This window comes from Sinohyriopsis cumingii, chromosome 2 (genome assembly GCF_028554795.1).
Source record: "Sinohyriopsis cumingii isolate HCF-2022 chromosome 2, ASM2855479v2, whole genome shotgun sequence".
Classification (NCBI taxonomy): domain Eukaryota; kingdom Metazoa; phylum Mollusca; class Bivalvia; order Unionida; family Unionidae; genus Sinohyriopsis; species Sinohyriopsis cumingii.
Window position 1 is genome coordinate 95,542,779 of NC_142962.1, and position 27,745 is coordinate 95,570,523.

Here is a 27,745-nt window from a genome sequence, read left to right on the forward strand (position 1 = left end):
CTAACCTGTTTGATAGTAGAATTTGTATTAAATATTAATTTTGCCTAGTATTATCAAGCAGTCTCATGTAGAATCAAGGGGTAATACATTCCATTCTGTTTTGTGTATATTTGTAATTCTCTCTCTCTCTCTCTCTCTCTCATTCCACATCTTCTGCACCTCATTTCATCTTTAAAGAATCTTAATAGTTATATAATATTCATTTGTAAAATTAAATATTTAATGCATATCATTACATCTCATTTCTTGTTAAGAACTTTAAAAAAGATGTATAAATATAAACATGTGGAAACAAACCGAGTACCAGTTTAGTATTGAACACATTCGGTTTACTCTTAATTCAATTTTGATCAAGTACCTAATACCTTGTAGTCTCGTTCGACCAGGTTCTCGCATGGCTCCGTATGATACGGAGAAGATCGCACGGAGTCACGCGAGAGCCTAATTGAATGAGACTATAATAGCTGACTTTTCGCCATGGGTTTTGATGGACCTCTTTTTACATTCGCCTTATTGGATGAAGGAGCCCTTCTGTGTCTAGTTGTTTATTTTGTATCCTCATCAAATTGTAATTTAAAGTATGGTATTCTTTTCAGGAGGTATAATATTAATAACAAACAAACGAAGTCAGTTACAAAGCCACCGGATAATCATCCCAATTTTCGATAGCCGTTGGTTAATGTTCATTCTGTACTTGCAGGTGTGGCTTGAACTCGTTGCAGTCGCCAGTTTAATAATTATGATTGTCTTTTCACAGGTTCTTAAAAATTATACTTCAGCTTACTTTTTAACGAATAAAAAATTACCTTTAAGCTTGGATTGTTTTAAAGCAGTTCCCATGACGGCCAGGCAATCTGAAAGTAACCAAATTTCGACGTGAAACCAATTTCGTTTACGAAATTTATTTTGATTTGACTCTACTTTTCAGGTAGCATAATCGTCAAAAATATTTTATAGTGTAAGTAACAAACTCAGACAGGGTGCAAATACCTTTAATAGTAATCTTTTAATAATTGAAAAGATTAAAGATAACCAAATCAAATCATTCTCTTGTTAGTGCTGGACAAATACTATTATTAAATATACATTATAGTATTCGCACACTCCCATTTTTGTTTGTACACACACACACACACACACACATGCACACACTGATTTTAAAAAAAAAGCAGAAAAGTATCAAGGATATAACAAGTGTTCAGCATTTTGTCATTTCATTGATCAATTTATAATTTCTAACCTGACTGTTCCCTGAAGGTCCTTAACACTCTCAACTTATTCATGTTTAGAACTAATTGGAAACTTGTAATGTAAATAAGGAGACAGACTGTTCACTGTCCATTTATGATTTCTCGAACAGTCTATTTCAGTAAAAATTGTGTGCATCAATTATTTGCAGTGTCTAGCTTCAGTATTTCTAAAACAAATAGAACAAATTCAAAAGGAGAAACTATTGCATACATGTGTTCATAGAGCTGTAACTCTGAAATGGATTTAATTATTGAGATTATTAAAGACAGTGAACTTCATCATATCTTGCTTGAAAACATGGATCCACCCATGCAGATATGGCAACAGTATTACTAAAGAAAATCTTGTTTGATTTTAAATGTCAACATGTTGCCAGTGTTTGGGAACCCATGGCGACAGTCAAGCTAGAAATTATAACTTGATTAATAAAAAGACAAAGTTTTATGCATGTTTTATATCCTGGATGCCTTCAGCTTCTGAAATCTGTTGGAGGGGATCAAATGGGAAGTTATGTGGTTACTATAGCTGAGAGAATCACATTCAAACACAAGCAAACACCCACATAACAGGAAAAGTTTTTATTATTATTATTATTATTATTATTATTATCATTATTATTATTATTATTCCAATATATATAGCTGACATATTTCTCTGAAGGTAGCAGCAGCAAAATTACCATGATGATATAGCTGAAGACAATATTCTTCACTGTTCCTTCATTCATATATAAACTTTTATTATGTTTGTTATATTTGTATTTTCACTCATACCTGTATACATCTTTTGTACAGTGTCTTCATCCTTAACACACTAATCCCTGGAGGATTTTGTCGTTTTCACCTGAAATTCGAGTAGGAAACACATTTTGAAAGCTATTTCTGAATACATCTGAAAACACCAACTTCCAGGTGATCTTCCAATAACATACTGCCTAGGTGTGTTAGAAACATCGTTTTTCATTAGCTATTTGGCTCGTGTATGAGCAGAAGGGTAAAAGTTGGATATTTTTGTAAATTTTTTTTGCTAAACAGACCCATTATATTTGTATTGAGACCATTCTTTATTCCAAATACCCAAATTATCCTACTTTTTGCAAAGGTTCATCTGCCTGTCTGCAGTTCATACCGGTCTGCCTTAGATCTGAGACCAAAAAGTCTAAAATCCGGACACAAAATCAGATTCCGAACACAGGCGAATTTTGGGTAGAAAAAAAATCGGTTCCAAAAAATGAGGTTTTTCCCTCTGTATTTTGTAGTGTAACTAGAAATTCCAGATTATTTGGTATCATTGTAGAGCTACATCTGTCTGCCTTTCTATAATACCACCCACTTTAGTGTATCATACATGACCATGACACTACAGAGTTCGGCAGTAGGCTGCAGCCTCCTGCCACGTTAACTTGTTGCCAGGGGTTAATGTGTTAAACTGATCTTTAGTATTGCTGTTAAACCAACAATTTAAAAGGTCTAAATCATGAAACAAGAAGCCATTCAGCTTTTGTACAAACATTGATTAGTGCCATCTGCAGTCATCAAAATATCAACAAGCAATATATGTTTATGGTGATCCATGTCAAATGTTAAACCAGTGAATATTTTATATCCAGTTATACACAAAACCTGTTTGAAACTTGACTAACAGCTTCTTTTCTGCCTTTTTCTTTTTCTTTTCTGACATTACAGGTGGTGCCACCAGTAATATTCCAAAAAGACATGTTATATTTGTTTAGCCATGTACAATCTGCATATTGCCCTTGCCACATTACTGAAACTACTCTTCTAAAAGTAGTTAATGACATTCTCTCTGTTTGGATAGTGGAAAGATTACAGTCATCACCCTCCTTGATTTGTCTGCAGCATTTGACACAATAGACTATGATATATTACTTCACCATCTCCAGCTTGTATTTGGCATTCATGATACAGCCTTACTGTGGTTTGAGTCCTACTTGGTCAACAGGATACAAATTGTGTCTGCAAATGGAATACACTCCAGCCCAGTTAATTTATGTTGTGGTGTTCCACAAGGGTCTGTTCTTTGACCTGTTCTCTTCATTCTACACACTCAGTTGCTCTCAAGTGTCATAGATCATCATCCAGTGTCTCACCAATTGTATGCTGACGACACCCAAATATACAAATCTAGCCTCCCAATTGAAGTTGATGCTACAATCCAAGGTGTAGAGAGGTGCATTTCTGATGTGAAATCATGGATGACATGTAACAAGCTGCAAATGAATGATGATAGAACTGAGGCCATTCTGATCACAACACAAAGACTTTCTCATTCACATCCTTTACCTCAAACAATAAATATTAGTAACACCAACATTAAATTCACACAGTCATTACAAAACCTAGGTGTCACTCTGGACAGTACTCTCACGTTGCACTAACATGGCTGCTTATCATGAGCTGAGACTCATCAGCTCCATTCGCAAATATCTTTCAGTTGATGTCACTGAAACACTTGTATGTTCGTTAGTACTTTCAAGACTGGACTATTGTAACTCAATTATGTCTGGTTCATCTCAATATCTACTTCAGAAACTTCAAAAAGTTAAAAACAAAGCTGCTCAGATCATACTTAGAGTACCACAATCAGAGCACACCTCCATGCTGCTCTGTACCCTACACTGATTTGCAGAATCAAACACTAAATTTGTTGACTGTGCTACGTTTCACTGATGGACTCCAGTCCAACATACCTATCCGACCTCACCCATGTGTACACACCAGCAAGATACTTAACGCTCATCTTCTGACAATCATATACTCATTATTCCCACTACGAAAGCAAAGTCATATGGACAATGTTCTTTTGCATACCAGGGCCCAGCAATGTGGAATGAATTGCCCACTGAACTTAGACACAAAGACACAGTGATCCCATTCAAGAGTGCTCTTAAAATTCATTTATTTCGACTGCAAGAACAAATTTAAAGACCTAATAATGTTCCCTACCTGAAATATTTTTAAGCATGTTTTTTATATTTTTCAATTTCATGGTGTTTGTTTTTTGTAATAATATCATTATATTTGTTTTTTAATGTTATAGGTGTTGTCTAATGTTGTAAAACGCTTAGAGTTTCTAAAGATTAGGCGCTATACAAAGTCCTCATTATTATTATTATTATTATTATTATACAACTTGTTGTTCATGTTGGGAACTTGATGTAATGTGGTTTTTTCATTTATTGTAAACAATTTTGTTTGCAACAAAAGGTTCAGTATAGCAACCAGTGTTAAAGTTTAATAAGACACTGTTATGGCTCTGTAGTCTCTATTTTTAAAATCTTTTAGACCTATGCTATTTCTGTTTCTTTTCCTTATCCAGTACAGATAGTTACACTGTCAGATTTGGAGTGTGACTATTTAAATGCCACATCATGCTGTGACAAGTTAAACTATGTAAGTATCAACACAAGTGTTTGTTAAGATTGTCTTTTATTATGTAACAGTGATTGATGCCATATGCACTTTTAACTTATACTTTTCTGTCAAAGTAAATATAAGCCTTGTACATAGAGCATTGTCAAACTGAGTTCCTTATTATATACATTGAATATGAGAAAGACAACATAAATCTTACAACATTAGTATGAACTAGGGACTGTGTTATAACAGTGTTTCTCTTTGCCCCTGATTCCTAGAAATTTGTGACAATTGGCTTGGGATTCAGTATTTTTTTCATAAAAGCAAGGTACATAATTCACCTTTCCCTCATAAACTTGCACCTGGATAACTCATGAAACCACTTATAACACAGGGTCAGGCATGTATTTGATTTTTTCTTCTTGAAAATACCCATAAAATTGGCTTCTAAATGTTGAACATAATGAAAATTCAATCAGAATTCAAACCTGATAATTCACTTGTTTTATTGTTGAAAATGGTGGTTATTGCATGTAAATTTAGAACCAACATCATGCAACTTTCAGCTAGAAAAGATCACATGTTTTGCTAGATTTTTTGGAAGAAATATGCTCTCAGTATACTGTAAATAATATATGACAAAATCATGATGAAAACTGCTTGTAATTACAAACAGTTGGCAACACTAAGAAATAAACACCAATTAATGATGGCAGGTGAAGTTTTAATCTTTTAATTCTGTTTTAGTGCATTCAGTATAATCATTGTATTCAGACATGAAAAGAGTCAATTGACTGTCACATTGATGTGAGAACCTAATTAGATCTTTGCTGTGTTTTGATCAGCTACATCGGGAAGTGTTTGTTGCATTGTAACAATCAGTTAAAATGGACATGCAATGTTTTATCATGTTAATTATGTCTTTTGTATCAAATAAAGGAAGGTATAAAAAAGTCAGAGGCATGCAAAATATACCTACATAATTTTTTATGGTTATCATTTTTCCAAATCAATTCATTTCATTTGACCAATATTGAACACTTTTTCAGTCAGTATGTAATTAATGCCATTAAGATAACAGTATGAATATATATATATATATATATATATATATATATATATATATATATATATATATATATATATATATATATATATAATTGATCCTACTGGTATTCATTTGGAAATGGGATCATGGAGCGTAAGGGAACCAAGCTAATGAATGTACTTTTTGAATAAAAAGCTTTGTGTTATGGATAGGGTTCTTAATGGAGAAGCAAGATTGAAAATTTGCAATGATCATAAACTTGCCTAATCAGTGTGGCTCAAGGATGAGCAGAAATTTCAGGTTTGCTTTCATGATGTTGATTTTGATACTAGATTTAAACCAAAACAGAAATGGACTGCAATTTGAGTGGAATTAGATGATGCTATGTACACCTGGTTCACTCAAGTGAGCAAGGTGTTAAGGTCAGGTGGAGCAGATGGCAACAACTATTGACAATAATGACATCAATTTCATGGTAAGCCATTAATGGGTTTGGCAGTTCCGCTGCTGACATGGGATCAAACAGAATTCATTGAGATGCACTCTGTGAATCAGGAGGTAGCATGCAATTACAGTGTTCCAACTGGGCAAAAAATAAAGGGGCAGCCTGCCCAACTTTTTTAGCACCCTGTCAAATTTCTCAATGCATTTGAACACTGCTATCAAATTTAAAAGTGGTCCTAGATCATTGGTCAAGGTCATGGTAAGTAGTAAAAGAATATAATGGCTTATCACAGTATGGACAATGTCATTGAGACTTATTGGTCAGGAATCGTCTGAGTCAACCTTGCCTTACTAGCTTGAACATGGATGAAGAAATATAGGGCTGGTGCATAATGTATCATTCATGGCACTCTTGTTGCACAATTATTAAGTTTTTGGACTTTGTGTTTTGTTTGCTTCTTTGTTTTGGAGGTTGGTTTTGTTGGGGTAGGTGGGGTTAATACAAAACTGCATTAATCACATTTAAGACAAGTTTTAGGCATGCAGATAAAGTTTGGTATGCTTATTTGTATTAATGTGTTGTGGACCTAATTAGATTCTCAGGCTAATAAAGCAGTTTTTATTTTTTTTTAAATTATTCAGATTTTATAACTTTTGGAAACTAGACCTTTTTGACAAATATCTTGTTTTCACAGTTTTGCAAAAAAAAATCATTTCAGATATACAAATAAAATTTGACACGCATGTTTATAGTCACATATTTTTCTACATTTGTTAAGTTTTCTTTGTACTTAAACATTCTGGTCTGCAGTGTTCTACAAGCTCAGATCTCTTGAGGGTGGGGATGAGAAATCCAAGATCTTGGCCTAATAGCCTCTCTAATGGACAGATATTGAACTTATTCTAATTTTGCAGAGCTGAAGCATATTGATACCTAAATCGATCAGACTTTGTCATTCTAATCAGAGGAAGACCTTACAAATCATGAGCTTTCTATGTCATACTCCTAATAAAGTTATGTTACTATTAACGTTAATTTTTTTTCCCCTGTCCTTACTGTAGGGGTTGGAAAGACAGATTTTTGCTTTTTTAAAAAAGTCCCTTTTCATTATTTGCCTGCCAACAGTAGCTCTTCATCATCTACCACTACCAGCCTCAGTAAGTGCATTTTGATGAGATTTCAGAATCAAAGGTCAAGGTCCAAGGGACTGAAAGAAGGAAAGCTGTTTAAAGCTTGAGAAATTTAAGTACAGAGTAATATCATACTTCAGTGCTTGTAATGTTTTAGCTTTTATAGTCACATGCTTATTTTGTTGTAAAAATGTTTTGGATCTATATAGCACAGTTGCCAAATGCAAATAAACTTGCTGATAACATCTATATCTCTTTATTATACTATTGTTGCTATACCCAGAAGAGTGTTTTGATTTTTTTAAAAACCCTTGCTCATGTGCCAATATAAATTCTCATATTCCTCCACAACAGCAACATCTCTTTCTTATAAGTTCTGTACTTTAAAGAGTATTGATTTTGTTTTTAAAACTTTTCACATGGCTATAAATAGCATATGTTCTAACATCCCTACACAATATCTGCATCTCTTTCTTACACCTTTTGTCTATATACCCACAAGAGTATGTCTAATTTTGTATTAATTTCTTTTCAGTGGATCATACCAGAGCTTGTAGCACAGGTCTTGCTGACTTCTCTGCTTTTGGTGACTGGACATATCTTCATATTTTTATTTTATGCAACCTGCACTGCATGGCTTGTATACAGGTAAATTCAATTGCATGTCTTTATTCCTTTAGTTTCTCCCGAGGCCCATAAAGGTTGTTGAGCCAGACAGGCTTGAAAAAATACCTTCCAGTATGAGACAGCTGCAAAATTCCTTGACAACCTTTGATTGCAGTATTGACATTCCTAATAATGTACACAAACACCCTGTGAACTGCTGCCTAGGCATTTCAGGCAGTCTTTTATGTTACTCCTGTAATTATTCTAAGCAAAATGACATTCACATGATGATGTACAAAGATGATGATTGATTGATTGATGAAAGACTGCTTACCACTTCTTTGCATAACAGCATCCCACCATAAATGCATTGGGAATAATTAGCAAATAGTATGAGTAAAACATTGTCATAAATTCATCAGACATTGAAATGTATAGAGGTTTATGAAACTGATATATTTTGAGCCATCTCTTTCAGAGTGTATGTACTGTATATAAAGAGAATTAGACTTAAAGAGAACGGGTCAGCTAATGCCTAAATCAAAAGATAAAACTTAGATTTTTTTAACTGATCATACATATTGAAAGATAATTAAAAACACTCTCAACATGTAAAACATGTTTTACAGCTTTAATAAGATTATGCAAGAACACTTAAAAGGGACAGATCAGTATTGTGTGTCTACATCTATTAAAGTAAATAACCACCTCCCCATAAAAGTAGCAGTAACATGGACTACAACTATTGCATTGGTTTCCTTTTCCATGATTCAAGGTCCGTCCTCCCCCATCCAAGATAAACTATTCCTTTCTTCAGTTAGCATTTCCAGGATACCATATTTGAAAAGAACAAGATCCCAGTCAGACTCTTGCCATCACAGCCAACATATGTAACATTAGCCTAGCTTTTCTTGGATGATCACATACATTACATGTATACCATAGCACTCATCAAATTTTTCCTTCTGTTTTAAATGTACTCCTGGCATTCCACAAACCTTTTTATTTTAATCAAGTTGTAGTCTCCTTAGTCTTTGCTATAATTAGATGTTATCTTTTCTTGTGTTAAATTCAGAGTTACTTTGCAAATCAGTTGTGCTCCTTTTAATTGGTTCAGTGCTAGGGTAATACAGTCTACCCTTTTTGGTTCTGGAATTTGTTTTTAGCATACTTGCATCATTTTCAGAGTATAATGTTGCAAGATATGGGGAAACTGTGAGCAGAAGAAGATCCCTTTGAACACTCACCCCATCTGCTTAGCATTCACACAAGCATGCATAGGATGTGTACATATGGTTGTCTGTTTTTTGTCTCTAGTCTGTCAAGTTGTGGGACTTGGCTGAAAGTTGCTGCACATTTAAGGGGAAGTCCTCATTTTCATTGGACAATCCCTTCTGTCCCAGAAAAAGTCAGAATAATGCTCTTGTGGGGCAAGGGTGTTTAACAACGTAAGAGATCACCTAAGGCCAAAGGATTCCTGGTGCTCGTTACAATGTCATCTTAGCAGTGGAAGGATTAAACATTGACCATTCCAGGAGAGACAACACCAGAGATTGAGACACACCTCCTAATTAGGGATGAGCAATTTCCTCTCATTGTTTGTGTCCTGGTGAACGTGATAGCAAATAGTGCCTTTCTGAGAATTACGTTGTTATTGTTTTGGGGTTTAACGCCATTTTTGAGCACACGATAGGCTATACATGGCGGCCAGTATTAATGGTGGAGGAAGAACCTGGGAAAACCCCTGAAAGAACCACCAACCCATGACCTGCTGGCAAGCTTTCTCAGATACCCACATTGGCCGAATCCAAGACTCAAACCCACGTAGACAGAGGTGAGATGGCAGTGATCCATAATGGAGAGCGCTTTAGACCAATTTTGTTTTAATAAATCTGATGTAGCTTTGTCCATCAGATCTTCATCACTGAACTAGTCATTGTCTGGTGACCAGGCATTCTGTACTGGTTGCTTGTCACTGGGGTTTGAAAACAGGTAAATATGATTTGATTATTGGTTCCAGGGACAGGGATTGCCCCCACCCCAAGGGTTTTTGGGTTAGAATAACACAATTTCTACATCTCTCACTCAGCTTTTAGATAGCAGAAGGGGCAGTCCTGTCTAGCCTTATGAGTGGGCTCAGGATGATGACCTTATTTCCTTGATTGTGGACTTGAACCAGTTCACTGAGAAACCAGTGGCTATGATCTCACCCTCTATATTGGGAGCCCCAGTCCCCCTCCCCACCTATTGGGCCAGGCACTGGAGGAGGAGAAGTTTGGACATGTCATAAGATAGTAAATATGGTAAATAAAGTGTACTTACTCCAGATGTGTGTGCTAAGCCTACATGCAGTGAAGATAGAGAGATTCTCTTCTGTCTGGAGAGATTCTTGGAGGCAGCATTACATCCAGATCTTTAATTGCTCATGCACTCAGCAATGGTCCAGGAGCTTATTCAGAAAATTTTCATGGAACAATAATTTGTTCCTTCCCCCCCCCCCTTTATACTTCAGCCACTGGGGTCCGCTTCCAGCTATAGAGTCCACTTGCCAGATTGGCCTCTTAAACCCCTTACCTCCTTTTGAATGCTGGGATATTGCAAGTGTGGATTTCAACTTAGACCTAGACTCACCTAACACTTATAACCTTGGAGGCCTTGGAGCTTAAGGTCTTTAATCTCAACATCATCTTGCAAGCTAATCTCATTTTGGGTGCCTCTTTTAGTATACTCAAGGAGGAATCTTTGTCTTCAGTGGCACTTCATCATCTGCTGGAGGTTGTAGCAAAGACATGGCATGCACTTTTTATATCCATGGCACTCTCAGCAGAGCTCCTTCACCTCTGCAGCTTTTTTTCTTTGAGTGCAGTTGCAGATTTCCCTTCTCTTTCTTTTAAGGAGAGAGAATGTTCTGTTTCTGTAACACTTTCAAGTTCTCTAGGGTTCCAGAAATTGGGTCAGACACCCATCTTTCAGATTTGGTCAGGTATTTTGAGCATCAGAGACCAGTATCTTGCTCACTAATACCTAGAGAGAATCTTTTATGTGTTTTTTGAGCACTATCAAAACCCTCGTATGAACTGTTGAATAAAACTTCCTTTGAGAACGTTTCCCTTAAGATGGTTTCCTGCAGTCCTTAGTGTCAGTGAGAAGAAGGAGCAAGCTTCATGCCTTGTCATTAGAAAAGTGTTATTTACAGTCCAGTGGAGGTTATGATTAGGTGTCATATCTTTGCCAACCTGGGTTTCTGGCTAAAAATCAGCTACCGTTAGTAGCTCTGCATCCTGTTGAGATCCCAAGTCTCAGTTATATTTGTTCTGGTGATGATCAAGATAGACTCATTTGCTCAGTTAGGGCTTTAAGGTTCTATTGAAGTTCTAATGGAGGAAAAAAGGTCAGATGTTTCTTCCATTAAGTTAGAGTTATTACTGCATCTTGGCCCTATTTGAGTCCTTTACCTTTGATCTTTGGCACATCAGAGAGAAGGCATTTTTCTTTTGGGCGGTAAAGTTACAGCACAAGGGGGCCTACCTTCTACCAGCTTACAGTGGTGAACACTTCTACCATCAGGGTAAGTACAGTGGTTGTTGGGACTATTAGCTCCTCCTAACTGGTAAATTAACAGTGTAGTAGTAGCAGGTAATGAATTACTGCTATTTAACTCATTAACCCCTGGAGGTTTTTGTCGTTTTTGCCTGAAATTTGAGTAGGAAACAATGTGGGGGCTATTTCTGAATATATCCTAATACATCAACTTCCAGCAGATTTTCCATTAGCCTAATGCCTAGTTGTGTTAGAAACATCATTTTCCACTGGATATTTTGCTCGTGCATGAGCAGAAGTGTGAAAGTTGGGGGGTCTTTTTTTTTTTTTTTTGCTTAACAGACCCATCATTTTTGTATTGAGACCACTCTTTATTCCAGATGCCCACCTTATTCTACTTTTTGCAAAGGTTCACCTGTCTCTGTGCAGTTCAGACCAGTCTGCCTTAGATCTGAGGCCAAAAAGTCTAAAATCCAGACACAAAATCAGAATCCCACCACAGGCAATTTTGGGTGAGAAAAAAAATCGGGTCCAAAAAAACATCCAGATTATTTGGTATCATTGTAGAGCTACACCTGTCTACCATTCTGTAATGCCACTCATTTAGTGTATCTTACATGACCTTGACACTACAGAGCTCGGCAGTAGGCTACTACCTCCTGCCATGTAAACATGGTGCCAGGGGTTAATGAGTTAAATATAGTTTTTATGTAGGTTAAAATTAATTTTAATTGTGTAATACCACCTGCTACTAATTACATAGATTCGCTTCTCCCACCCAGCTCTGATGTCCTGTATTCTAGGTCCAAGTCAAAAAAGGATGGTATTCCCAATGTTGGATGTGACTAAGAGTCAGACTGGGATCTTGTTTTCAGTTTCTGTCCATCCAATGCTAATTGGAGGAGGGAATACTCTGGTTTGAATGGGGTTCTTTGAGTTTCTGGAAAAGAAAAGCAAATGCATTATTAGCAGTAATTATTACACATTTAAAATTAGTTTTTACCTGCAAAAAAGAAGATATTTTAAGGATGAATGCTTATGAAATGTTGACATTTTTTACATAGTTAAGGGTCCATTCAATCCAAAATTATTACAAAATGTGCATGGTCTTGCATTGCTCTGTGATGAATATATATCCCCAAGTAAGGATAGATTGTATAGAACCATATGATAATGTAACTTTTCACTAATTGATCAGAAAATAGTAACTGTATCAGTATTTAACTTGTATAAAATACACAAAGAAAAGTATATGATGGCAAGTGAATTTCTAGCTCTACAGATCATAGACCAGAAGTGCATTTCTGATGGCTTATCATTCAGTCATCCATCAATGAACCTTTAGGAGATCTTGTATTGCCTGTCCTAAACAACTTGGAGATTTGCCTTGAAACTTTACATGTTCATCCCAAGGTCTAACTGGTCCGTACAAGCCAGTCTAGAGTGGCTGCCTCAATGTGTCACTGGAAAAGGCACTTAGTTCACATTTTATCAGCATGACAATAAAGAGTTGGGAAGTGCTATTAAAACCAATCAGCCAATCAGATGAATGGTTGTATTAACATTGAGTTTTCTCTAAAAGACTTGATGTCTAGTTGATCCAAAATCTTGTTATTGCTACTGTTCCTGAAAGGCTGGTTGTAACAACATGGTGTTGTTGCTAAAAGACATGATATCTATTTGGTACTATATAAAAATGGTGCTGATATGACCTCCAACATGGCAGACAAATCTTGTTATCACTACGTTTCCAAACATATGACATAACTTTTCACTGAAAGACTTATTATGTTTGGTTGGTCCTAAATGTAAATGGTGCTGATCTGACATCCATTTTGCAACATTAGGTTTTCACTACAAAACTTCTTATGATGTCTAGTTGATCATATAAAAAACCTTCATCTGAAAATCTGCATAACAGAATTCAACTAAATTTGACAAAGTGCATTCAGATTTATATGTAATTCTGATCTGTCATCAAATATGGCAACATTTACTTAAAATATTAACCCCTTTGGTGGCCTAGTGGTTAGAACGTCTGCATCAGATGCGAGAAGTCGTTGGTTCGATCCCTGGCTGAGTCATACCAAAGACTTATAAAAATGTTACTAACAGTGCTGTACAGAATTTGACCAAATAGAACAGAAAACACTATGTCATAAAGGGTTTGAAATTTTTTACAAATGATGCTGATCTGCCCTCCAATATGGCCACTTTGCTAATAAAACTTTAGCAATAAAACTCACTTAACAGAATTTGACCAACCCTGATCATGCTGATGGATGAAGATACAAAAGAGGAGAAAATCTTGAAATAGTTTTTTTCATAACATATGTGATCACCATAATTCAGAAACATTTCTATAGAAAGCATCTGACCCAGATTTTTTAACCAACTGCACATGCATTTGCTGTTAGACAGATGGAACCAGCTGAGTGACTCGGACCCTGTTGGACCTCTCTTTTGTTGCGAGGGTTTCAAGACCCAAGTATTTTTGGGGTGACACTGATCTTACGGAACATTGTTAATGTAAAACAAGATACAGCTGTACCTTCAATATCTTATTGTCTGACTTTGATAAACAGGTGTCTTGCAAGGTTACTAAGACCTCAATCTGATTTTCAAGGGGTATCTGTTTTTGCTTTTAGAAAACAACTTCTGGTTTCATTAGTCTTATTCCAATTTTTTGATGGAATAATTTGCATATCCTGGTTTATTGAGATAGAGCTTTATGTAAGTTGAATACAAGTTCTTGTAGAATAAGCCAATTAAACATAGTTATTATGAATGCAATTGTTTGAACCATTTGAAACTGTATGTAAAGGCATCGCTTGAATGATTTGCCCTGTCTTTGCATGAAGCTATCTTTGCCACTGACCTTAAAAAAGGAATGTAAAAGTTATAAGCCTTCAGACATTAGTATTTCTGAAGTTCTCTTGTATGTGATGGATGTGAATTGCCTCAGAATCATATTGGAGGAATGTATTTTGAGCTCATCTGGAAATAAAGCTTAATGAGCCTATGGTTTGTGCCCCTCACATGTCAACAGGCCAGCATCCATTAACAATTTCTATTTTTCAACTTCTGGTCAGATCTTTGAAACCAATTTCAAGCAAACTTAGCACACAACATCTTGGCATAAAAGCCTTTCCACTTTATACCAGTAATACTGATCTACCAGCATATATGGTCACCATTACTAAAATAGTTGAAGACTTCAGCAACTTCTTTTTTGAAACCGCTGAATAGACTTTTTATCAATTTATATAAGTGATGCAAATTCACCATCACATATGGATGCCGTTACTGTACCAGGGACCTCAGACTGATGTGTAAGCCTGCTGCACTAGACATTCTTATCTGTCTACAATTGTTATTTCCAACCTTTTCTAAGAAACCCCTGAACCATTTTCAACCAAACGTGGCACATAGCATCTGGGCATAAAGGTCTTTTATGTAATGTTATACAGATGATGATCATCAACCATCAAATATTGCCACTGTTATCAAAAATATTTAAACCTTTGAATGACTTTTTTCACCAAAACCACAGAACGTTATTTACTCAGCATCCCGGCATGAATACCTTTCACACTGATACCAAACAAAATACTCATCCACTATTAAATATGGCCACTTTTATTAAAAAATACCTTCAGAACTTTTCCAAACTGACAAACTTGACACAAAACATCTTTTTACACATGATGCCATCAGATATGGCCACCTTTACTAAAAATAGAAAAACCTTTAAATGACTTCTTTCCAGAAACCATTGGACAAAGTTTAATCATGTTTAACAAGAATGTTCTGGCCTGCAGACATTTTAAATTGGTACAAATGATGCTGATCTGCTATCACCATTACTAAAAATAGAGAAAACAAAAACCTGAAAGGACTTCTGTGCCAAAACTGTTGAAAAGAATATGACCAAACTTGACGGAAAGCATTCAGTTTTATTCAGATGTTTCTGATTCAGCCTTAGGTATGGTCACGGTTGCTTAAAGTGGTTAAAGCCTTTCAATGACTTCTCAAAAAAATTTAACGAAACTTGACAAAGCATTCCATTATGAAAAACTTTCAAATTTATACAAATGATTCCTTTTCACCATCAGATTTTGCCACTCTTATAAAATATTTAAACCTTTCAAGTACTACTTCACCAAAACCATTAAACCTTTCAACTACTAATTCACCAAAACCGTTTAACCTTTCAACAACTACTTCACCAAAACCATTAGGCCTTTCAACTACTATGAATCTGACCTTCGTGAGAGTATAGGTTTCTCTTCATTTAGGACAGTTATATTTTTTGTTGTGTCTTTAATTCCAAATTGTACAACAACTACAAAACCCAGGCATATTATTACCATGTATAATGCTTTTAAGTCAAGTCCAACTGTGGTCAGTATAGACCCAGATCTGCCATCACATAATGTGCTGGCAAATCAGGGTCTGTCTCGTTTGTTTTACTGATTACTCCTGTCAAACTTGATAGATGCTGATCTGTCAGCACATTATGCATTAACAGATTTGTGAGGGGTGCAGTTTTGCAGTTGGATTCATCTCATAAGCCAGTATATATATATATATATATATATATATATATATATATATATATATATATATATATATATAGTACTCCATAAATAATAGAGGAAATCAGTTTTCAAGTTATGGTATTGACTTAAATTGTTATCAAGAGTAAAATATACCAACATAGTTGTTGTATTTTGTTTACACATTTAATTCCAGTTTTGTGATGAAACCATCTGGCAACATAGGCTTGTATGACCCTACAGAGATCCATAATAAAATGAAGCTCAAAGCTCACATGAAGGAGAACCTGATCAAGATGGCTTTTCACCTCATATTTTTCTTTGTTTATTTATATATGTAAGTATTCTTGCTAGTTATTGTCCCACCTGTAGTAATATCAGCGTTCCAATCACATTATGTTTGTCATTGCTATTGTTGTCCCACCTGTAGTAATATCATCATTCCAATCACATTATGTTTGTCATTGCTATTGTTGTCCCACCTGTAGTAATATCATCATTCCAATCACATTATGTTTGTCATTGTTACTAACATTAGATCGTCCTTTTTCCAAAACTGTTGTGTGCAGACCAGATGTCTTTATTCAACTAAAAGGTTCTGCTCATCACCTAACCCAGCAGTGGAGGCCACAGCAAACCAATTTTCACAAATGATTGTGGAGAAATTTTCAGCCACTAATGCATGTATAGTCATCAGTCTTGATTAGTGATTCATTTCAAGATGCATCGCAATTTAACTCATTATTTTTTCTCCAGAATAACATATTGGGAAAGAGACCAAAACTCAATTAGCACATTAATCTATTGGTATGGTTACAGAAAGTTGCTAATACAAACATCCAACACTGTAGTAAATTAACGTTTTGATGTTTAAAGAAGCAGTGGCAAAGAATTACTGTCCACTTACATGTACATAACTGCTCTTTTTATCATCAGGATGGTGGATTTGCAATTATGTCATCGTAAGAGCTAAAGAAGCTGCATGATAGATTAAAAAATGATCATCTTTAATTGCTGTATATAATTATAGAATGCACTGGCTCAGCACGTCTGGTCAGAAGTACAGCTCATCCTCATTATAATGCGGTAGTTGGTCCTTAACCAATAGCCTCAATATATACCAAAGCACTTTATATTGAGAATTGCATTATGTATGGAACTGCAGTATATTGAGAATAGTGGAATATATTGAACTGTGGCTAAGTGGGAACTATCATAGTTTGTTAAATAATTGTGTTTTACAAAGGAAATAAAGATTTAATGCTAAATTTCATCATCTTTCAACACATTTTTATACATTGGTATGATTTTAGTCATATGGTCAATAGTAGTACTGTGCTACCTCTGAAATCATGTTATAACAAGGAAGAGCTGTAATGTACAAATATGGTATTATCATACACATGTATAACACAGATATAGATCAAGACCCTCCTTTACATAATGCCTCAGTCATTAAAATGAACTTATAATTCCAATAATAAATGTTAATCCAAACATGGAAATACTACTTGAAATGCAGAAATGCAACCTTTTGAGTTTGATCAGAATATTTTCTAGTAACATTTCAAGTCTAATAAGGTTTTATAACAGAGAGAGTATATTTGGATGCTTTTTGCTTGAAATATAAGAAGAATGAACGGCATAGAGCCAGAAATGCAAGTGCATTATGGGATAGCTGTTTATTTCAGCTGACTTTCCACTTAGATTTCTTTAAAAATTTCAGTGCATAGTTGCAGTCAACTCAAACATAAAGTCACTGATAGAAAGAAAGAAATATTCAGCATGCTTATGGAGAACAGTGGTGTGATTATACATTCCACTTCTTTCCACTTTGCATTTTTTGTTATGCTTTTTTTAAAATAAGATATTGGTATCAGAGATACTTTGATTTCTATATGAGACTGGTGTCCTCAGCAAAAAGGATGAACATGTTAGGTTTTCATTATATATTCAGAAATTTGTTCCATGTTGACTGGCTTTCTTTATATAAAAGATCCTCTCTGACAGATTTTATTTTCATTTACAGCCAAACCTGTCTACAGTGGCTACCCATGAGATAAATTTTGGCAGTTCCATTAATTTGAATCCAAACTTTACCTATGATTGGGAAACACAGGACTGACTTTTTTAGGCCAGCTGGTGTAATTAGGCATGAAAACATGATTGGGCAACACAGGACTGACTTTTTTAGGCCAGCTGGTGTAATTAGGCATGAAAACATGATTGGGCAACACAGGACTGACATTTTTAGGCCAGCTGGTGTAATTAGGCATGAAAACATGATTGGGCAACACAGGACTGACTTTTTTTAGGCCAGCTGGTGTAATTAGGCATGAAAACATGTACTTTTAATGCAGCTTTTAACTTTTCCATGAGGTAGATTATATGGATAATTTTATATTCATATTTATCATCAGGGAAGTTGGGCAGTGCATATTGAAACATTCCATTAACCAAAATCTTAATGAAACAAAGTGAAAAGAATGATGCCTGTATTGATTTTGGTTAAATATTAAATTTTTTATATGAATTATGATTCATATATGCCGGTCCTGGCCTTCTTGTATCCTACATTAATTCTTTCCAAGGAATTGAAACCCATGTTAAAAGAACAACCAGGGAGAGGATAATGAGGCATGTTGGGTATCTCATGAAACATCAGAAAATTTGAGTATTGCATATCAGGGTAGACAGGTGGGTGGTGTAGGCTTTTTCCATTTAAGATCAGGGAGGTTTAGTTGCACATATCAGAACATTCTAATTACCATTAGTTTGATCATATAGGTTATTTTACATAATCTCAGTTAGCATGAGGTAAGTGCATATTAAAACAGATGTATTTCATTTACCTTGTCCATTGCTGACCTTTTCATATATCCCACTGGGGGAACAATTACACTTTGCCACATTGAGTATATGTGAGTCTTTCAAATCTTCTCAGAGGGTATCCAAGTCATATTTATGTGACCATATCCCTATTTCTGAGGTCTTCCTGTTTTACAGACATACTAAAAGATGCATTCAGAACCAGACATGCAGCAGGAGTTTGACATTGATGTCACTAAATGGGCAGTATAGATATGAACCAGCCAAAGGCCAACCACATGCTTTATATATATGGTCTCTCAACCTTTTCATGCAGGCAACATGGTTTAGAATGGAGACACTGTGACTGGTTCTAACACAATTCAGGAGATCAGGTTTTATTCATACCTCCATAGTGAATTCTGCAAGTTGTCAAGGAAATTCCAGACATTCTGTTTCAGAGATTACATTACATTGGTCCCCTTTGTGAATGGCCCCCAAACCAGTGGCCTTCCACTTTTTACAGCCAGAATCCCTTGGCATCAACAAGTTTGTGTTCAAAAGTACCGTTCAAGAAAAGCCACCCTTTTAATGCAACCAGGGGCCAGCATATTAGTACAAAACTGTTAAATTTACCCTCACAAGCAGCCACATTTAATTTTAATATGTGTCCAGGACCAGTTTTTAATTCATACAGTGAGGTAAGTAATCGGATTATTTTTACTGATGTCTGTTACCCAATGTCAGGATTTTGTTACTGGAAAAAGTGTTGGCCAAAGTACTTGTATCAATAGGGAGGGTTATTATTATATCATTATTGCCGGCATCTGCAGGAAATAGGGTCAACAGTGTTATGATAGAGTTTTGGGCTTCACACAGAGGTTGAATTATTTTCTTTGAGGATTACGACCAGAGTGAGAAATTAACCTGAACATAACATTGTATCAGACAAAGACTGAAAAATCATGTGACAATACATATATCACTTCCCTTTATAAACAAGGCATTTTATTGACTCGACAAACGTTTCGCCTGCACCATTAAATTGCACTACTGTACAGTTAGCAATATTGGAATAAATAATTTACAAGGCATTAAAATGTCATCATGTAAATGGAAAATTTATCCTTTAGAAGAAAAAGTAGAAGTTATTCGACTTTATGATGATGGGTAGAGTTCAAGAGTTCTTGCCAAAACATTTTATGTTGGGAAGACTCAAATAAAAAACATCATCACGGATGAGAATATTCTGCAGCAATGGGAAGATGGAATTAATGAAAAGAGAATTATTCTAAATGCCAAGCAATATATGTACTAAGATTTAAATGATGCTTTTGAATGGTTTTGCAATGTGCATGCCATCAATACCCCACTTGCATTTCACGACTGAGAATGAAAACAATTAATGTATGTTAACATAAGCTTGTCTGTTCTTAAGAATCAAATAACCTGTTAATAATTAATGCTACTTTTAGATGAATATATTAAATGCTTTGAAGCTATTTGCAGCTTTCATTCCTACATACACATACACATTCTTCTCATAAATATTGTCGCCCTATGGAAAGGTCACCCGTCTTAAACGGTCACTTTCCCAGTGCAGAAGAGGTGGCCATATATGAGGGGGACCACTGTATACTAGTTCAGGGTACTCCCTTTTGGTATCAGCATCTTTCATTTGGTCTTCGTAAGAAATATAGAGTTGTGTTATGCTTCAGAACCACTACTGCCATGTTCATGACATCCAGTGACGTGCATGATATTCTGCAAAATCACCAAATGAGTTATATTTTAGATCAGGACAATACACTCTGAGGTTCATTCTGGCTCTGCCTTGGATTCCTTATCAATAAGGACAAATTCAGTATCATCCCTATCACACTTTTTACCCACTTGGGTATGGAGTTCAAAACACATGAACAGGGTCTATTTCCCTCAAGAATGTGGTTGAAAATCATCGTCAGTGCCTACTGTGCTCTCAAAGAATTGCATCTCACCTTGTGAATTCCTTTGCTTATTGGGCCTCCTCAGTGCAGCAACAGATCATTATGAGACTGCTGCAGATGATTCTGCTGTTCCAGTGGCAACCAAAGCTTTTGCCCAAAGGATAAAGTGATCCCAGTTTGGGGATACATGAGGTCCACTCTTTGCAAATGGGCAAACCTCACATGACTTACAACAGGTATTCCCTTCCAGAGTCAGCCACCAGTAATTTGGTCTGTATGGATGCCAGCACAGTAGACTGGGTTACCCACTTCCTTACCTTGTTTTAGGAAGTCTGTAAGGTGTGAACCCTTCAGAAATATTCATTGTATATCAGTCACATGGTGATGAAGACCATAGTGAATGCAGTTCATTCATGGCAGGAGACAATGTCCCAACATGGGCAGTTTCATCTTATCTGACAACTCCAGTATGGTAAATTACATCACAATCCAAGGGGGACTCAAATCCCCTAACCTTTACCTTTTGGTTTGGGATTTTCTCAGGTGATGTGATTGACAGATTCACATCCAGGTCTGCCACATCCTGGGCAGACTCGTCATTGTTGACTCAGTGTCACAGTAAAATCAGCTAATTCCAACTGAATGGTTGGTTCATCCCCAAGGGTATTCAGACAGATCTATACCAACTGGGGTCAACCACTCCTGGATCTAATTGCTGCAAGGTGAAATGCAAAGCAACCCACCTTTATCTTTCCAGACACAAAAGCCTGGACAGTTGACACTCTTTCCATTAACTGGAACAGATTTGATATATACACCTTCCTCCAACCCTTCAGATCCTCAAAATCTTGGAAAAAACAAGGAAATCAAGAATTCTCCCTTCAGATTGGAAATATTGATAAAGTTTCTGTTAGTCTTAACAATAGAAATTCTCAGGAAAATAATGGTCATTCCTCAAACAACCATGAATACAGTTGTTTCATCTAATATCAGAATTGTTGAACTATTCATATCAAGCACACATTCAAGGGAAAACAATTTGCAGAATGTGTGGCAGGCATAATTACTTGGGCAAGAAAGCTCAGCATTCTGAAAGCATTGAAGAGAAATGGAAAGCTTTCTTCCATTGGTGCCAGTGGAAATATCACTCCATTAAAAGCCTCAGTACCACAGATAGCTAACTTTCTCCTTTGGCACTATGAAGAAAAGAAGTTAGCCCCCATTAGTAGATGTCTGCCATTTCAAGATCTCAGGCACATTTTATCATTTTGGAAGGGAGGATATAAGCCACAATTTTTTTTTTTACGTCCTTCTGGTGAACTATGAACTACAACCAGGGGCTTTGACAAGTGACTAAAATGAAATCTACCAAGAGTTCCTAAGTTTTATCTGGAACCTCCTTGACTTTCCTCTCAAGCAAAATCTGCTTCCTAGTCATTCAAGCTACAGAATACATAATCAGGGGGATACATGCCTTGTTGATCAGTCTAACTATGTATCTGCAGTTCTATCACATTGGATATGTTTCACTTGGCAGGGATATGGCTTTCATTTCTAAGAACAGGATTTAGTCCTTAGTTGTGAAACCTCTTTCCTCATTTAACTCTTCACCTCTACAGGACCACATAAGGGTTTTAAAGTAGTACCTGAACCAAATTAAGCTGGAGCTCTCATTTATTTCTACCACTTGAAGAAGGAAAAGGATGATATCTCAGCTAAAGCCCTATAGTCCTGGATACAGTGGCTCATTCTATTCATTAGATTGTAACTGTTCCATTGCTGATATTATCCAAGTTGTAGGATGGAGGGCAGAGATGATGTTAGCCTTCACCTCCAAGACCGTTCTTCCTAAAAAGATGTTTGACTGGTGTGACTTATACCTTTCTAGGTCATCCAGCAGCTTCACAGTAACAAAGTTACTCTACTCAAGCAGGATTTGCAGTGGGTAAATTTGCCCAACAAGCCATATCAAGGCATATCTATATGCTAATTCTAGACCATATCTCATGAGATTTCAAGCTGCTTCACATACATAAGGCGATGTTAGATTGGGAGTTGCTGGGATAAGTGGATGCAACTCTGTCCACTTCGTATTCTCATAATGTACTATGATCAGGTAACATATTTAAAGAAGAAAACAATTTTTGGAGTAAAATGTTTTGGGGATTGCACTTACCTGATCAGATTATGCACACAGCCTCCCAACAGTTAATTTTAAAACCTGAGAATGTATATCTGCTCCAGTATTAACTTATGTATGAATGGAATTTGGCACCAGTCCCTCTGTCCAAGAGGAGATGACTTATTCCTAATTTTCTTCAAAGTGGACAAACAATTTTTAGTACTTTTATTTGGCTATTAGAAAAGCTTAAGACTGCTGGATTTTTACACTTGTGGTTTTACTACAAATATATTAAGTTTGGGCAAGTATTATTCATGAACATTTTACTCCAGAAATTGGTTTAACAAAAGAGGACCAATAGAATTTGCTTGTTTTATTTCCAGAATTTGTTAAATATCACACGTATTATGTTATCTGTAAGAAATTCAGCATTACCATGAACACTGCTCATTAAAGTTTCTCAGTGTATCTCATGCACAGACGTTTAAATTTCTATAATCTGTTAGTCACTGATGAGTTTTAAAACTTATCAAAATACAGCTACTTAGTACTTACAAGGTTAAATATAAATTAATCTGTTCTCTTGTTTTTGTTTTTGTAGGTTGATATACTCATTGCTGAAAAAGGATGGTGAATGAAGAGGACTCTTTAGAAGCATATTTCATTTTCATTCAACCCATTTTGTACATATATTGTTTCATCCCAAGCACAGTATATAGCACGAATTATTGTCTCTAAATTCAGAGTATATGGCTTTGTGTGGGAATCTAGGTTTGTTAGGTTGCATCTCAAAATCTACAGATTGTATTGTGGCTTGTTCTTTTATTTTATTTGTTGTATGGATTGTTTTATTATCTTATATGAGTCTGTATCTGTATGTTGTACCAAAATCATGTTACACTGTCATTCCATGTTGATATATACCCATTGATAAACTCCTTAGTCTAATTCCATGTTTTTCAGCAGAACAAAATTCTAGTAGATGCAGGTTAATAGAACTAGACTCAGGCTTCAATCTAGTTGCTTTGGAAATAAATTTGACAGTTTTTCTTATGAGTTCATGCATAATTGATAGATGTCCATTGTTTTATCTAACAGCTTGAGTGGCCTAGTGGTTAGAGTGTCCACCTTGGATGCGGGAGTTCGTGGGTTTGATCTCTGGTTGAGTCATAACAAAGACTTTAAAAAATGGTACTAACAGCTGCCTCACTTGGCGCTCAGCATTAAGAGGTTAGTATTAGGACTGGTCAACCTGGTGTCAGTATAATGTGACTGGGTGGGACATCATGCTACATGTCTGCGGCATGATGCCCCAGTGCTAGACATCACTATGAACTGCCACACTGCAGACATCCTAGCGATATGACTGAAAAATTGTTAAAGCTACGTTAAAAATCCAAATCACACCCATCCACACTGTTTTATCTACAAATGGCTTCATGTAAGTCATTTGACTGATCAAGGCAAAAAACATCAAGTCAAAATCCAAACCTATGAGTCTTATTCAAGCTGATGATCAATTTTCAGTAGGTTTTACAACATAATTATATTGTTTAAATACACAACGAAAATATTAGTTATATAATGTAACTAAAGCCAAAAAGGCAATTCTCTTGCCAGAAGCGTCTGAGCATTATATATTTGTTAAAAATCTTGTTGAAGGTTTTATGTCATGAGACATAATCTGAGCATATATGACCAGTCATTTGTTGTTGGGTATGTCAGTACTTTCATCTGCCATTGCTGTCATAAATGACGAATTTTGTGTGTCACGTATAATACTGTCCTCAACAATGTTTGATAGGCGCTCCAATAACTCTGAACAGATAGTAGCTGAGTCATACTGCTTAGCAGAATTCTTCAAAATGTCAATGGCATCAATTTCTTCAGTCGCTAAGCCATGTATTAAATTAAGAAGCGGTTTGTATTTTAAAACAAGGGAAGTCTTCTACATTCAGCCAATGTACACACTTAAGTTGAACTTTAACTGCTATGTCTTGTTTGGAAGAATGTTTTTGTAACCGTGCATACAAATCTGCCTGGTGATGTGGACCTTCAATCTGCAGATTGTGTTCTGGCAACCCAGCTTTCCTTGCCAGTGTACTGTTCTGAAAGTTTTTTTTTTTGCACATTTGGTCATGGTGGTTTTTTAGTCTCTGTACATATATGACAAAATATAAAGGTGTCTTAACTGCTACATTCTTCACTCGACTTAACTTTTTTAAAATTAAATGTAGCCAACTGTGTTTTCAACCATTGCTCTAAAAACATGTTTTGTTAATGAGTAAAACATAACATTGGAGTGCGTCAATTTACATACCGGCTACTATTTTTGTGCGTCAAAATTGGAAAAGTTCTGTGTATTTGACACATGACACATGGGTAGATAAAACACTGGATGTCTGATTAGGAAAAGACACGTAGATTTTAATGAATAGGATTGTTCTAAGAGCTTAATGTTTTGGCTTAAGATAATGTGTCATGTTTGTGATTTAGATGTGGCTTTATTGGGGATTTCAAAAGTCATTGGAACAGAAATAATTTTTTATTGGTACAGTAAAACCTATCATAATGACACTGTGATTAAATTTGTTTCTGAATAACTAAAACAGTTGTTTCATAGAAAGCCACATACCAGCTGCTTTACAATATTCTGCATTAACTTTTTAGATACAATGTTTTGCAATTTACCTAGCGATAGATGCCAGACAGGTCATCATATTGCTGGTGTCCCTACAAAGAACATGCAAGTGACAAGGCATAAACGTATCTTCTTTAGCTGGTAATAAGAATGGCAAAAATATACTTACCGTTTGACATCCTGAATTTCCTCAAAAATGTACTTACTTAGTTCTGAAAATCCAAATTACATGAGGTATGTCATGGTTTCTAAAGCTTTAATACACATTTGAAAATTGTACTGTAATTTCAACTGCATTCCAAGTGCAATAACATCCTCCTTACTGCACTCAAAATGAAAAAACATCTTACTCCATAGTGTCATTTTGATAATTACAATTGAAAGAGTTCATATTTTTCCCACATTATGATTCCAAACATTCAGTGACAGAACAGAAACACACATGCAGATGAGTCAAGATGCTGTTCCCTCGCTGCACAAATCAGGTGTACTTCTTGTACAACTGACACAGATAAATCCATTCCATAATCACAAAATTTAGTAGAATTGAAAAATACCAGAAACTGTTAATTCCAGAGCAAATGGAAATGTTACAGTGTTCATTCATTCACAATATGACTCTAAATTTCAATTTTAAGTAGACCAAAATGACAATTTCTTTCTAAAGAAATGATGTCAAGCATGCAACTAGGTTCAAATGTCGCTGGGCGGAGTTCTGTACACATTAATGTTGTTGTGTACTGATGAATCTGCGCATGTGTATTTAGTTTGAAATACAACATAAATTTGGTTACTTTGTTTCTTGTAGTGTATTTTTGTTTATATAATTACGCCTTAGGTAGAATAAGAAAATGAGTACATGATAAAAAGGTTAATGCATTTGTATGGGGAAATATGAACTTATTTTGTCAGATGGATATACTGCACTCCCAAGGTCATGCAGTATATCCATCTGAAAAAACTCATTCATATTTTCCCATACAAATGCAGTAACCTATAATTGTTGTGTGATTGTGTTTTTATTTTTCTGTTTTTTCAGTATGCATACGTAGTTTTTCAAGGTAACTAATTTGTATTATAATGTGCTTATAGAAGCATTGCTATGTTATTAATTATATTTCTGTGAGATATGTCGAAATGTTATTAATTATAGTTCTGAGATATGAAGAAATGTATCTTCTACATTAACAATAAAATGTAGTAGATTTGAATTCCTTGTATCAAGAACATTTAGATCTATGTCAGTTATTATTTAGCTCTTCAGGTCATAGACCAGAAGAGTTTATGGGATATTCTGTTCCATTCTCCAGCATCTGTCATCCCACATCCTTCCATTAACACAAAGGACAAGGTTTGATAAGGACGATTTTGGCCTCCAATCAGAATTCAGTGAAACTCGTATAGATAAAAGAGACCTTCTTTTTTCCTGAAATATATATTTCATTCTTATCCAGAATCACTTTTAATACCGAAATTTGATCTTTACAAAGCAGCTGGTTTTCTCCTCTGTTGTGAAACCGTTTTTTGGGGGATTATACACACTATAGTTAACATGCCCCTTTGAAACTGACTGCTGAAAGAGATGCATCTAAAATTCTGTATTTGCACACAGCATACCTAATAAGCAATGATAGTATGTAGAAATATGCCTTTTTGTTCTTTACCATAAATAAGCTGGTGCCCCAAGTGGTCTAAAGAGCTCACCATTCCGGATCACTTCCATCTCACCTCTGTATGGGTTCAAGCCTTAGGCTCAGCTAACGTGGGTATGTGAGAAAGCTTGCCAGTAGTTTCTTGTGGATCAATGGTTCTTCCCAGAGTTTTCCAGGGTTCTTCCTCCACCAGTTATACAGTGCTGAATTATGTCGTCAAAACCTACAACAACAACAACCATAAATAAACACACAAAAGCCACTCAGATCTTTTATGTAATAGCAATAGCGGCAATGTATAATTAAGAATCAAAACCAAATGTTCAGAACATCCATGATCAAAGCAGTCTTGCATACATATTGGTGGGGTAAAACTACATTATGCTTTATTTATTGCCAATTCAATAAAATTATTTTTATATTGATCAGTGATCACAAAATTAAAAACATTTTAATAAACTTTTTATTTTATTTTTTATGAGAGTATGTTAGCTGTACAGTTTTATAAATTGAAATATTCATTGCAAAGACAGTAAGTGAACAGGCACCAGTTTCTTATTTTATATGATATGCACATCCAGGATGGGAAGGAAAATAAAAATAAAGCACATTATTATAAA

The 27,745-nt window shown here is 35.5% G+C and overlaps 1 protein-coding gene across 1 annotated transcript; it reads left to right on the forward strand.

Annotated features, from left to right (window-relative positions):
- Positions 1-414: 414 nt before the first annotated feature.
- On the forward strand, positions 415-27,745 carry LOC149805415 (protein cornichon homolog 4-like). Its single transcript, XM_089949975.1, has 5 exons — positions 415-552; positions 4,596-4,664; positions 7,787-7,899; positions 16,153-16,293; positions 23,434-27,745. The coding sequence occupies exons 1-5, from the start codon at positions 478-480 to the stop codon at positions 23,468-23,470; spliced, it is 435 nt and encodes a 144-aa protein (XP_089806101.1). The 5' UTR covers positions 415-477; the 3' UTR covers positions 23,471-27,745.